Source organism: Sesamum indicum, linkage group LG1 (genome assembly GCF_000512975.1).
Source record: "Sesamum indicum cultivar Zhongzhi No. 13 linkage group LG1, S_indicum_v1.0, whole genome shotgun sequence".
NCBI lineage: Eukaryota > Viridiplantae > Streptophyta > Magnoliopsida > Lamiales > Pedaliaceae > Sesamum > Sesamum indicum.
The window spans coordinates 17,547,518-17,560,533 of NC_026145.1; the positions used below are offsets into that span (position 1 = coordinate 17,547,518).

The 13,016-nt window shown below is 37.9% G+C and overlaps 4 protein-coding genes across 5 annotated transcripts; 2 read left to right on the plus strand and 2 right to left on the minus strand.

Annotated features, from left to right (window-relative positions):
• On the plus strand, positions 21-7,510 carry LOC105174344. The gene is made up of 10 exons (XM_011096425.2): positions 21-400; positions 493-742; positions 1,011-1,112; positions 1,306-1,485; positions 1,654-2,028; positions 5,487-5,575; positions 5,654-5,900; positions 6,159-6,260; positions 6,641-6,820; positions 6,984-7,510. The coding sequence occupies exons 1-10, from the start codon at positions 363-365 to the stop codon at positions 7,359-7,361; spliced, it is 1,941 nt and encodes a 646-aa protein (XP_011094727.1). The 5' UTR covers positions 21-362; the 3' UTR covers positions 7,362-7,510.
• LOC105172196 lies at positions 3,190-4,186 on the minus strand. The gene is made up of 3 exons (XM_011093569.2): positions 4,074-4,186; positions 3,910-3,988; positions 3,190-3,566 (listed from the first exon to the last, which is right to left on the minus strand). Exons 1-3 carry the CDS (start codon positions 4,077-4,079, stop codon positions 3,346-3,348), a joined length of 306 nt encoding a protein of 101 aa, XP_011091871.1. The 5' UTR covers positions 4,080-4,186; the 3' UTR covers positions 3,190-3,345.
• LOC110012104 lies at positions 7,649-8,519 on the minus strand. 2 transcript variants are annotated; one of them, XM_020694249.1, is made up of 3 exons: positions 8,263-8,519; positions 8,098-8,176; positions 7,649-7,902 (listed from the first exon to the last, which is right to left on the minus strand). In XM_020694249.1, exons 1-3 carry the CDS (start codon positions 8,266-8,268, stop codon positions 7,673-7,675), a joined length of 315 nt encoding a protein of 104 aa, XP_020549908.1. In that variant the 5' UTR covers positions 8,269-8,519; the 3' UTR covers positions 7,649-7,672. The 2 variants fall into 2 exon arrangements, with proteins under 2 accessions (XP_020549908.1, XP_020549906.1); XM_020694247.1 differs by having other exon boundaries at positions 8,098-8,519.
• LOC105172227 (putative threonine aspartase) lies at positions 8,812-12,985 on the plus strand. The gene is made up of 11 exons (XM_011093601.2): positions 8,812-9,141; positions 9,405-9,455; positions 9,794-9,914; positions 10,048-10,132; positions 10,796-10,877; positions 11,040-11,130; positions 11,434-11,597; positions 11,833-11,996; positions 12,137-12,257; positions 12,331-12,435; positions 12,726-12,985. The coding sequence occupies exons 1-11, from the start codon at positions 8,998-9,000 to the stop codon at positions 12,813-12,815; spliced, it is 1,218 nt and encodes a 405-aa protein (XP_011091903.1). The 5' UTR covers positions 8,812-8,997; the 3' UTR covers positions 12,816-12,985.

A 13,016-nucleotide genomic window follows, 5' to 3' on the forward strand; every position in this document is an offset into this window, starting at 1 on the left:
CTTTGGCTGCAAGATAAGGAATTATGGGGACTTGAAACAGACCGTTTTCATCTTTTCTCTAGAACTCGCATGATTCGTCGGCTACGTAAAGTGATAATAGGACTTGTTTGTGGTAGCACTGAACTGGGGTTTGCACTTCCCAGAAATATCTGCTTTGAGTTTGGAAGAGAGACAAAATAGTTAGCTGATTTCAAGTATTATATCTAGTGACAACGTCAGCACTGGAACAAGAAACCAAAGTTGTGGGCTGCGATTGATATTAGTCCTCATGTGAAGGAAATATTAAGATAAGAGGCACCAAAAATTCTGAAAACCAAGAAGCTCTTCACCTCTCCACTGAGAGCAACCAAACAACACAAAAAATGGCGGAGCCGTTTGTCGTCAACCCTGCAACACAAAGGTAGTAAAAACATATCTCCATGAACACTAAATTCCTATCAGCATTAGTATCATGCTTTTGTTCTTGGATTCTTATTTATTTTTTCCTTTCAGGTATGCAGTGGTCACAGGAGCCAATAAAGGCATTGGATTCGAGATATGTAGACAGTTAGCTTCCGAAGGAATCATGGTGATATCAACAGCTAGGAGTGAGAAGAGAGGCATTGAAGCTCAAGAAAGGCTAAAGGAGGAGTTTGGCCTTTCTGATAATGTAGTTTTTCATCAACTTGACGTTCTGGACCCTGCTACCATTGCTTCTCTTGTTGAGTTCATTAAAGCAAAATATGGAAGGCTTGATATTCTGGTATTGCTACTCTCATTCTATGAGAATACTTCATCAACATGTTAGTATTTCTATATTGTTGTACGGTGTATGCATCTGCGACGGGACACTGTATTGCTTGAGGTTTTCTTGTTTGAGAGAGTCATATGCATCTTTAGTATTTGTTGGAAGGATTCTAGCACACTACTCTGAAGCAGCAGATAGAGTTGTACAAATTGTAACTCACTGAAACTCGGCTTGTTTTGTAGATATCATCATTGCTAAGCAAAAGGAATTCGACTTTATGCAGGTGAACAATGCTGGAATCTCTGGAATAGGTTTAGATGGAGATATTTTGATTCTTCAAGAGACATTCGAGAGAGATGCAAATTCACTTTTGCTAGGTGGAAAGGTTTGTTCGATCCCTGCAAACTTATGCTCGAACTATAACAATGATGGTCTTATGTTCTTTCTGTTAGTTTGCTTCCTTGATGCAATGACGGTAACTTAGAGGAAAAAGTTTTAAGCCTAAAGGGGATGCCTACTCTATATGTCCTATGAATCTGAGCGACAGGAAACTGATTTTTCTTTCCAAATTTTTGCAGCCAGAACCTATTCAGCCGAAAGCAAGTGGAACAATTTTTGAGACTCTTGAGGATGCTGAACAATGTGTCGAGACGAACTACTATGGTACAAAAAGAGTGACTGAAGCTCTTATTCCCCTCCTAAAGTTATCCGATGCACCAAGGATTGTGAATGTGTCCTCAACATTGGGAAATTTAAGGGTAACGTTACAATGTTAACAAATCAGAACTGTTTTCTTGAACGAACCTATGTGTAACTATTGGTATCATAGATCATTTCCTCTATATAGCAACATGGAATTTTTCCCTTAAAATTGACAACACAGATTTCAAGAACCATGAATCAGTGTTTCGTGCTGATATTTTCAGCTTCTGAGCAATGAATGGGCTAAAGGAGTGTTAAGCAACCAAGAAAGCCTCACAGAAGAGAAAGTAGATGAGGTGGTGCAAAAATTTCTGAAAAACTTCAAAGAGGGTTCTGTGCAAGCCAATGAGTGGCCGCCACATTTTGCAGCATATAAAGTTTCAAAAGCAGCTCTGAATGCATATACAAGGATTATAGCCCGGAAATACCCAAGTTTCTGCATCAACAGCGTCTGTCCCGGTTTTGCCAGAACAGATATCACCTACAATCTTGGTCCATTAAGCGCTTCAGAAGCTGCTGAAAGTCCAGTGAAGCTGGCACTGCTGCCCAATGGAGGGCCTTCTGGCTTCTTCTTTTCTCGAAACCAGATATCATCTTTCTGATGGATATCATTCCATTCTTCCTGTTACTCGTAAGTCTGCATACAAGAGAATCGACCTCACTGCATGATGAGCTATCACTAGCCAATGGCGTATTAAGTTTGTGGTATTGGTTTGAAGAAATGAAAGGAGTAACTCTCAATTCTCCATCAGTGTTATGTGTATAAGGCGAAGTGCCAAACTCCATTCAAGTAAATTTGCTTTCAATTCTTTCTGATCATATGCATGTGATTATTATGTCCATGATTCGACAGAAGGAAATGTGCTCTGCGTGTTAAATAATGTTGCATGACTGACACTTCACATTACAATCAACAACATAGCTATTATCCTACAAGATAGATATCAGGATCAGCAGTAGTGCCGTTTTGGGTACTGAACTATTGGTTCTATCTTCTCTTCTTCTGATTCATTGTCTGCAATTGGAACCAAGCATACGAGTTCTGCTGATCCCAGTTTTTCTCAAACTAAATGCATCAATGCCGAAACGAACTGCCGCTATTCGATCCTTGTTTTGCCCAAGCAATGTCATGGATTCCCCGAGCACGATGCTGCTCAACATTGGTTTTTGTTAGAGTAAACAAATGTAGGAGAAGTGCACCCAACATAGCAACCCTTCTTGAACATGATCACACAAATCTCTCACAACCTTATATACATACGGATAGTATTTAGTAATGCTTCACAGAGTATTGTTTGTCTCCATCTCTGAGCTTCATCACAATCTTTTGCTGCAATATGTTTTTTTTTAATTAATTAATTACCAAGTCCATAATACAATCTTGGAAAACATAAAATATACATCAATGTACAAACTCTTACCTTCATTTTCTCAAGAAAAAGAAGATCAATCAGAGTAAATTACAATCACCTTGCATGAGGTCCGATATAACTAGATTGTTTTTAAAAAATTACAAATATCCACTTAATTTTAATATTTGTCTAACAACGAGCCCATTATATTAGTTTCTATTAAGTTTCCATCCAATTTGCGTGATAAACTCATCAAAAATATCCTTTTGAATTATAAATTAAATTTTTTTATATTTTTTAAAATTTTCTAAAATACTTTTATACACTAGTATTCCTTATGGATTATTTATTTAATCTACCCCAATTTTTTTTATTTGTTAAAATATTTCAACAAGGGTAAAATAGTAATGTTCACCATAGCATTTAGGAGCTACATAATTAGCTACATGATATCGCGCACCAAATTTTTATGAAGTAAAAAAAATACATTCATAATAAAATAACTAACTTATTCAACTTTTAAAATTTATATTAATTGATTTGTCCCAATAGATAGAGATCACATCAGTAGTAGTGCCACAAGGGATATTGATAAATTGGCCTTTCCGAGTAATGGGTTATGGCTTCTGTCTTTTCTTCATTGTCTCCAATGGGAGCCAAGCTTATTAGTTCAGCTGATCCCAGTTTTTTCCTCATACACTTTGTCAAGTTGACTGCATCAATCCCAGCACCTATGACCATTATTTGGTCCTTGTTTTCCCCAAGCAATGTCATGGATTCAACACCTGCACAAAATACAGACACAGATTGAGACTTTTATCCTAAAAGTCACTGTCTTTAACTTTTGTTCCAAAAGCTAGGAATATAACTCAATATTAGTATCCACAGTCGAATTATAGTCTATTATTATTCACACGTTGTTAGCTCTACAACTACAAACTGGTTGATAGTTAGGATTCTACTACTGTAAACCAGCTTGTCTATAACTTGATTAATTGACGACCTATCTTTTAAGGTAATGCAACTCATTTAGCTACCTCCCTGTAGTCTTATAATGTTTTAGGCAGACATGTGGAGCATGCTGTTGAGGATCTTTCAGTAAGGGGAGTATGTTTGTAATGTACTTACCAGATACACCAGCTGCAATCTTCATAGCTTTACTGGAGTATTGGTTGTTGCCATTTCCGAGCTTGATCACAATCTTTTGCTGCAATGATGGTTTCATTGATTATTACCAAGTCTATAATAGAATCTGGGAAAACAGAAAACATACATCACTGTACAAATCTTACCTTCATCTTCTGAAGAATAAGAATATCTATTATAATAGTTGCTCTCTCTCTCTCTCTCTGTGCTTCTGTTCAAGATTGGTCTTCTGGGTACCTGAAAATTGGAACTGTTTTGCCTCAAGAATGCAGTAGTTTGCTGACATATAAAGGAACCAAAAGCACCCTGCGTGGAAAGCGTGTTTTCCAGAATGGGGGACTGCTGGTGTTGGTTCCATGTAACCGCATAAAAGCAACCGCACCAAGTTAAATATAAACTCAAAAAGGAGAGACCGGAAATTGTTTGAGTGCATGGAGAACTTGCACGAAAGAGTTGGATTAGTGCTCACCCTCATCAATTAAAATGCTATTAATGAACCTTTTCTATGTTTCCCTTTTAGCTTTCCTTATCAATTGCATGGTTTAAAAATTGATCAAAAGCTAAAAGTCGTGTTTTGCGTGGATGAAAAAGCTTAAATGTTGCATTCTCACTTATGTATGGTGCAATATTCTGTTCGTGGAAATATCAAAATGCCCCCACATATATGGTAATATTCAAACGTTTTTCTTTTCACCATTTAAAATCAAAGCATTATTTGAGGTGCCAATCAACTTTACATATTATTTTATGAGTTCTTGTGCTTAATTTGTGAGTTAATAGTTCCAGTTATTTCCTGGTCTAAGATATGATTTTTCTTGGCTATTTAAGGTGATAACAAGACTTGTTTTTCATGCAGCGTGGTCGGATTTGCACTTCCTCATTGCAATATCTGCTTTGAGTTGGGAACAATCTTATTGCACACATAAATTGCATTGTTCATTACCTATTGTGCTGTGGCATTAACATTCACAAGTTGGACTTGTGGTGAAAATGGTGTGATTTGTATTTATAATCATAACTTAAAATAATTTTATATATAGAATATTATTATATGAATTATCATAATTACACATAGTGCGAAAATGAGCATAATAAATTTAGAAATTAAAAAAGTTGTATCGATGGAGGGTCACGACACTTGTCGCTGACCTAAAGCCATGATTGCCCCCTTCGTTCAAGTTTTAATGGCTACCATGACTCCATGATAAAACCCCATTAGCTCTTAGCAGTGTCTCATTCCACGAGGAGACTAAGAATCAGTTCACGGTTACGTTACAAAAAACTCTACAAATATTTGTAGGAGTATAAAATATTTCTCAACTCATAAGTTATACAAAATCTATATCTCTCTCAACGTGCCAAATAAAGAAAGCTAGTGGCCATTTAAATAGTTGTAAAAGGATTCTGGAGACTTCGGTATCCATCAGCCTACCGATCAAGATATCATTTTTAAAAATGAGGCAGAAAGTTCAGACGAATTCAAAGATAATATTTATTAAAGATTACAGAAGAACAAACCAATATTGCGGGTCTTGCCCAAGGCTGTGATTTGATTATAGATTACAGAAAAGCTCTCATCTCTCACTGAGAACAACGAAACAACAGAAAAAATGGCAGAGCAAATTGGCGTCGACGCTGCAGCACAAAGGTTGTAAAAACATATCTCCATCAAGACTTAAGTTCAACATCTTTAATATCAGCATCAGTATCATGCTTTTGTTTTCAGGTATGCAGTGGTCACAGGAGCAAATAAAGGCATCGGATTTGAGATTTGTAGACAGTTGGCTTCCAAAGGTATCATTGTGATATCAACAGCTAGGAATGAGAAGAGAGGCATCGAAGCTCAAGAAAGGCTAAAGGAGTTGGGCCTTTCTGATCATGTAGTTTTTCATCAACTTGATGTTCTGGACCCTGCTAGCATTGCTGCTCTTGTTGAGTTCATTAAAACTAAATATGGAAGGCTTGATATCTTGGTATTGCTACTCTAATTCTATGACAAAACTTCATCAACATGTTAGTTTTTCTATGGTATATCGCATTTGTGAAGGGAAACTGTATTGCTCGAGGTTTTCTTGTTTGATAGATCATATGCATCTTTAATAGTTGTCTGAGGGATTCTATCACAGTACTCAGAATCAGCAGATAGAGTTGAAAAAATTGTATATGACTGAAACTCAACTTGTTCTATAGATCTCGTCGTTGCTAAGCAAAAGGAATTCGACTTTATGCAGGTGAACAATGCAGGAATCTCTGGAATAGGTTTAGACGGAGATATTATGATTCTTCAAGAGATAATCGATGGAGATGTATCCTCAGTTTTTGCTGGTGGAAAGGTTTGGTTCCTCACTGCAAAATTATGGTCGAACTATATAACTTTTAGCTTGTATGTAGCACACATGATTAGATCTCGGGTTTCCAAGAATGGAAGGAAATCAATGGTTCCTTTAGTGGGTGTTTTGGTGTCCATATGGCCTTTTTCATCTTTGTGTTCGTAGTGGTTGTTATCATATTTTGTGTTGCAGAGGACCAGTTGATGTCCAAGAATGATTATAACAGGCCATAACCTCTAATCCATAAGAATGACGGCCTTATGTTTCTTTCCGTTATGTTTTCTACTTTCATGCAATGACGTTAACTTCGAGGAAATAGTTTTAAGCCTAAAGGATGCCTAATATGAGTAGCAGAGAACTGATTTCTTTTCCAATATTTGCAGCCAGAACCTGTTCAGCTGAAAGCAAGTGGTACACTTAGGGAGACTCTCCAGGGTGCTGAAGAATGTATCCAAACGAACTACTATGGTGCAAAAAGAGTGACAGAAGCTCTTATTCCTCTGCTACAGTTATCCGACTCACCAAGGATTGTAAATGTGTCCTCTGCATTGGGAAATTTAAGGGTAGCATTACAATGTTAAGATATCAAAATTGTTTTCTTGAACTTCTGTGTAACTGTTGGTATCGTAAATCATTTCCTTACATAGCAATATGGAATTTTTCCTTTAAAGTTGACAATACAAATTTCAAGAACCATGAATCACTGTTTCTTACTGATATTTTCAGCTTTTGTGCAATGAATGGGCTAAAGGGGTGTTAAGCAACCAAGAAAGCCTCACAGAAGAGAAAGTAGATGAGGTGGTGCAAGAATTTCTGAAAAACTTCAAAGAGGGTGCTCTACGAGCCAATGACTGGCCAAGTCAGATTGCAGCGTACAAAGTTTCAAAAGCAGCTCTGAATGCATATACAAGGATTATGGCCCGAAAATACCCAAGTTTCTGCATCAACTGTGTCTGTCCTGGTTTTGCCAGAACAGATATCACTTGCAATCTTGGTCCGTTAAGCGCTTCAGAAGCAGCAGAAAGTCCAGTGAAACTGGCACTGCTGCCCGACGGAGGGCCTTCTGGCTTCTACTTTAATCGGAGCGAGATATCATCTTTCTGATGGATATGATGCCGTTTTTCATGTTACTCATAAGTATGCATACGAGAAAATCCACCTTGTTCTATGATAATTTATCAGTAGCCATTGGCGTATTAAGTTCTTGGATTTGGTTTGAAGAAATGAAAGGATTTTCTTTTGATTCTCCTTGAGTGATATGTTAATAAGGCAAAGTGCCCAACTCCGTTTAAGTGAATTTCCTTCCAATTATTTCTGATTGTGTACATGCGATTATGTCCACATTAGGTCTCCTTAACTGATATTTCACATTACAATCAACAAGGTTGTGGTTCTCCCAATAGATAGAGATCACATCAGTAGTAGTGCCACAAAGGATATTGATAAGTTGGCCTTTTCGGGTACTGGATTATGGCTTCTATCTTCTCTTCCTCTTTTTCATTGTCTCCTATGGGAACCAAGCTTATGAGTTCAGCTGATCCCAGTTTTTTCCTCATACACTTTGTCAAGCTAACTGCATCTATGCTAGCACCTATGACCATTATCCGATCCTTGTTTTCCCCAAGCAATGTCATAGATTCCACGCCTGCACAAAACACAGACAGACAGTGAGAAATTTTTTATCTCAAAGGTCACTGTTTAACTTTTTCGTTCCAAAAGCTAGGACTTATGTTTTAAGAAAGCGCAGCTCGTTTAGCTACCACCCCATAGTCTTAAGGTAGACATGTAGAGCATGCAGTTGCGAATCTCAGTAAAGGGAGCACGTTTGTAGTGTACTTACCAGATACACCAGCTGCAATCTTCATAGCTTTACTGGAGTATTGATTGTCGCCATTTCCGAGCTTGATCACAATCTTTTGCTGCAATGATGGTTTCATTGATTATTACCAAGTCCATAACAAAATCGTGGAAAACGCTAAATCGACATCAATCAACAACTTTTTACCTTCATTTTCTCAAGTAAAAAAATATCTGTAATAATATGTGTTTTTGTGTGTGTGTTTTGTCCTTGTGCTTCTGTTCAAGATGGGAACTGTTATGCCTTGAGAGTGATGTATTTTGCTGATATATAAAGGAAACCAAGACCACCCTAAGCGGAAAGCGTGTTTCTCCAGAATGGAGGACTTCCATGTACAAAGATTATGGACCCTCCATTAACTTTGTTTGATTCCATGGAGGACTTGCACGAAAGCGCATTGGATATGTGCTCATCCTCACCAATTGAAATGCTATTACTCAACTTTTCCTATGTCTCCTTCTATTATCTTATTGATTGCTTGTTTGGCAAATTGATCAAAAGCTAAAAGTCGTGTTTTGCATGCAGGAATGAAAAAGCATAATTGTTGTACTTGTATTCACACTTCACAGTTCACACTTATTTAGCTCATGGGAATATCAAACACCACACACACACACATATATATATATACATATATATATATATTAATATTGAAATATAAGTTATTTTTTTCATGGGGTGTCTTCATAATTTTGAGATAAATATGGGGTGTTTTTCTATATTATTTATAATTTTGGGGTGCCTGAGTAGATGAATATGCAAGTCCAAGACTCCCAAATTCCATGATATGATAATTTTAGTTGTAAGTCTCAAATCAAATTATTAATGGGTAAACTGGTGAAGAATAATACGCCATTACGAGAAGATTGAATTGTCTCCCCGATGGATTTCAAATTAGACTATCAAAGCCCTAGATACTTCGTCGCCGTCCACGTCGGCGCGGGATTCCACTCGCCGTCGAACGAGAAAGCCCTTCGCTCCGCCATGAAACGTGCCTGTCTTGCTGCAGCTTCTATTCTGAGCAAGGTTCTTTTCTCCGTTACACATTAGTGTACATTATGCTAACAACATCAAGTGCTTTTCCAAGTTAACTGAACATTGTTAGTGGTGCATTTTGCAAATGGAATGGTGATTTCCGTGCTAGTGAAAATATGTTAGGACAGGATGAGGATGTGGATGTGGATGTTATAATTGAAATTTAAGTTAGAGCTGTTGCATTTTATAATGAAGTTAAGTTAAGCTGATTGTGTATATCAAAATTGACACTTCGGTTTTTTGGTTTAACTTAGGCTTCTGGAGGATGTATAGATGCTGTTGAAGCTGCAATTAAAGTTTTGGAGGTATGTTCAATGTTTGTCCTTTTTTTTCTCCTTTCCTGGTAAGTATTCTGTAATGCCTTCTATTCTCGGCTATGGCTTCTCATGGTCGGGAAATGCGAGGCAAGAATTAGTCATATAATTGTAGGTAATCTTTTATTACTATGTATCTCACACATGTCTTAGAGAGAAACGAACAAGAATTACTGAACCTCCTATCGCATGGGTAATAATCATGCTTCTAGAGGCAGTAGCAGTATAGCAATAGCAGATAGCTTCTACCTTTCTGTATGGTGCAAAATTTTCTTCCAGTGGATAGAATGTTTGAATTAAACTTGTGGGGATTTATATTTTTCTAACAGGATGATCCCTGCACAAATGCTGGACGAGGCTCAAATTTGACTGAGGACGGTCATGTTGAATGTGATGCTAGTATAATGGATGGTGACTCTGGAGCTTTTGGTGCTGTTGGAGCAGTGCCAGGTACTCAACACGCACACCAATAAACGTATCCAATTTTGAAGTTATTGTGATCTACTTTGGACAGGTTTTCAGACAATATTTTAGCTTGTATTTTCATTAATGCACCCGTTCTTGTGAAGTTAATGGTTACCAGGTGTCAGAAATGCAATCCAAATTGCTGTTTTGCTAGCTAAAGAACAGATGTTGGGGTCATCCCTCTTGGGTCGAATAGCTCCTATGTATGGTGATACTATCTTCCTCTCTCATGTTGAAGACAATGCTGTCTTTAGTTATCAAATCAGTTGTATTTTTGCTCTGTATGCTCTAACATTTTCCAAATTTACTGCTCCAAAAATGTATGCTTGTTTCAGCCTATATGTTTTCGGTGCATAGTTTGAACATAGGACTGCTGTTGGGTTCTTTTGGTTGCATTCATGTGCACCAATTATAGAGATGTTGCTGTTCCATTTAGGTCTCTCAGAAATTCTGGCTCAGTTTCTGTGTTGTGGATAAATGAATTCTTTGGCATGTTATATGCTCACGAACCCTACTTTCTTCTGCATTATGTTATAACAGTGCTTAAGACACTGCCAATCATAGATCTTACCATTGACTGTAAAATTCAAAATGTTCATCCTTCTATCCATGTCATGGATAATGGTTTTCGTTTTCATGTTCACTACGTTCCTTACTATTAGCAACTTTTGTTATTTTTGTATGTTTGATTTTCTATACATGAGTTGCCTCAGGCAACGCTCTTCATATCAGTGCTTTGTTAAAGTTTGGTGTTTCCTGAAGATAGTGCGTGTTGTTTTGTGTTGTCTTTACATTCATTCTTTTCTTGGAAATCTGTATTTTTTGGTGGTAGATCACCTGTTAAACAGAAAAAATTCACTGCTCAGGTTTTTGGCTGGTGAAGGGGCACGTTTGTGGGGTAAGTCCAAGGGAATTGCTTCAGATGAGACTATAGTGGAGGCTGATGAGGTAGATTTTCGTGTTCCCTATTTCCTAATGTTTTTTTCTGTCACCCAGCCGAAAAAACTCTATTTTACATCTTAAATACTCGAGAGATTTTCCTTGAGGACACCAAAATCATTCACCTCCCATTTTATATTGAGGTTTTCATCTATTATGCATCGTTGGCAGTGGTTGGTGACTGAAAGGGCCAGAAATCAGTGGAAAAGATACAAATTAATGCTTGATGATGCCAAATCCATGACTGATACAGCTTCAGCAGGTAGCGCCCACAGTCCTAAGACCTAGCAGTATCAGTATTTTCATAATTTTAGTTCTACATACTGGAACACAAATTTTGTTTGCTCTGGAGAAGTTTAATTTAATATGCTGGGTTGTATATTTCGTGTATTTTCACAATTACATATGGGTGTTTAGAATTCCTTAACATAAAATTGGTATTTCCTTACATGGCCTCGTGTGGTTGTAACCTTAACCTTTTTTCTTTTGTAAATCATTTTTGAGTCATGCACCGTTGCAATATTTTTCTTCTTTGTGGTGATTGGCATCCTTGTTCCACTGTTAGGGGCTCAATCCTGTGATCTTACAAAGGTAAAGGAAGGTGGGACTCAATCATCTCCTCTGGATACGGTAGAAGAGGACAGCATAATGGACACAGTTGGAGTAATTTGTGTAGATTCCCAGGGACACATTGCGTCTGGTGCGTCAAGTGGTGGTATTGCCCTTAAGGTGATGCTTCTAACAATTTCATTCACCTTTTCACAGGATACAAGTGATCAGGCAATTGTGCTTGAAATCTATTTGCTGTTGTTTTAATCAACAGTTGGTGCCCTAAACAATTAACTGTAGTTATACATATGAGCTTTTCTGTTGGGACTCAATCAAGCTCTCCTTCTTCCACAAACAAATCACCATTTCTAACTCAAGTGCCCCATTATTCATAGAGGTTAGTGGCCGTGTCCAGGTCAATGGTCGTGTGGGATTAGCAGCAGCATATGGTTCTGGTTGTTGGGCATCCTCAAGAGGCCCTTTTGGAGCTCCTTTTATTGTTGGTTGCTGTGTTAGTGGCGCCGGAGAGTACCTAATGAAAGGATTTGCTGCACGTGAATGCTGTGTATCATCTGCATTGTATGTTCAATTGTTTTCCACTGTATGCATCTGTTGATCGTTGTTAGTATTGTTGGATGCTTGCATCCTGAAACTCAAGCTTCAGGTGTATCATGCAGTGTAGTGCCAAGTGAAGCTGTTAATAGTTGTAACTGTGGCAGGTCCCAGGCTGGTCCAGTTTCTGCTTGCACCAAAGTCTTACGTTCTGTTCATGAAGCTGATCAGAGTGGCAATGATAAGAGTGCAGGAGTTCTACTTGTACAAGCCGAAACTTCTGCTATGGTGAGTTTACAGACTAGCACATCAACTTGGACTTTTGTGAACTCTCTCCCCTCAAAGTTGTTGGTTGCATCAGGGTTCTGGTGCTTCCTTGAAGCTGAAAGCTGCAGAAATAGCAGCCGCTTATACTTCAGCATCTTTTGGAGTAGGTTATTTTGGAAGCTCTATGAAGCAGCCTAAGGTATCGCCCTTTTCTTCACTCAACTGTCTCTGGACAGGACTTGGTCTAGTCTTCAATCATATCAGCTTAAAATCAGGCTAAAATACTTGCAACTAGTTATCTTCTGATGGTTTACTCCATTTCAGTAACAGAAAGCCACCAGCTTCTGTTGACTTCTAGTTGGGTAAACGAGTTGGCATCCATGATTGCAACCTACCTACAATTACTGCCCCTTTGCTTTCATGCTTCGCCAGTAAATAGTATCCTGTAGTCGGTACACTGTTTTCATTATTTCAGCTCTTTATCTACAGGTGTCTATTCTACGGAGCAGTAGACTTCAAACTCAAAGCAAGGTCAACCAGTTTGCCACACGAATTAATCTTGCATCTGAAAATTGCTAGCCCCTGTCGCTGGAAAGATATGAAAGTCATTACTGCAATTATCACGAAGCTTCCACATTTGGTTTGATTAACACGGGTTTTAAATTTGATGTTGGTGTTGAGTTATGACTGTTTACAGAAGTTTGAGCATTGTTCTACTGCAGCTAAGAACACAGTTAAATCTGGGAAAAGAATGGTATCCACTAGATTTTCCTCTAATCT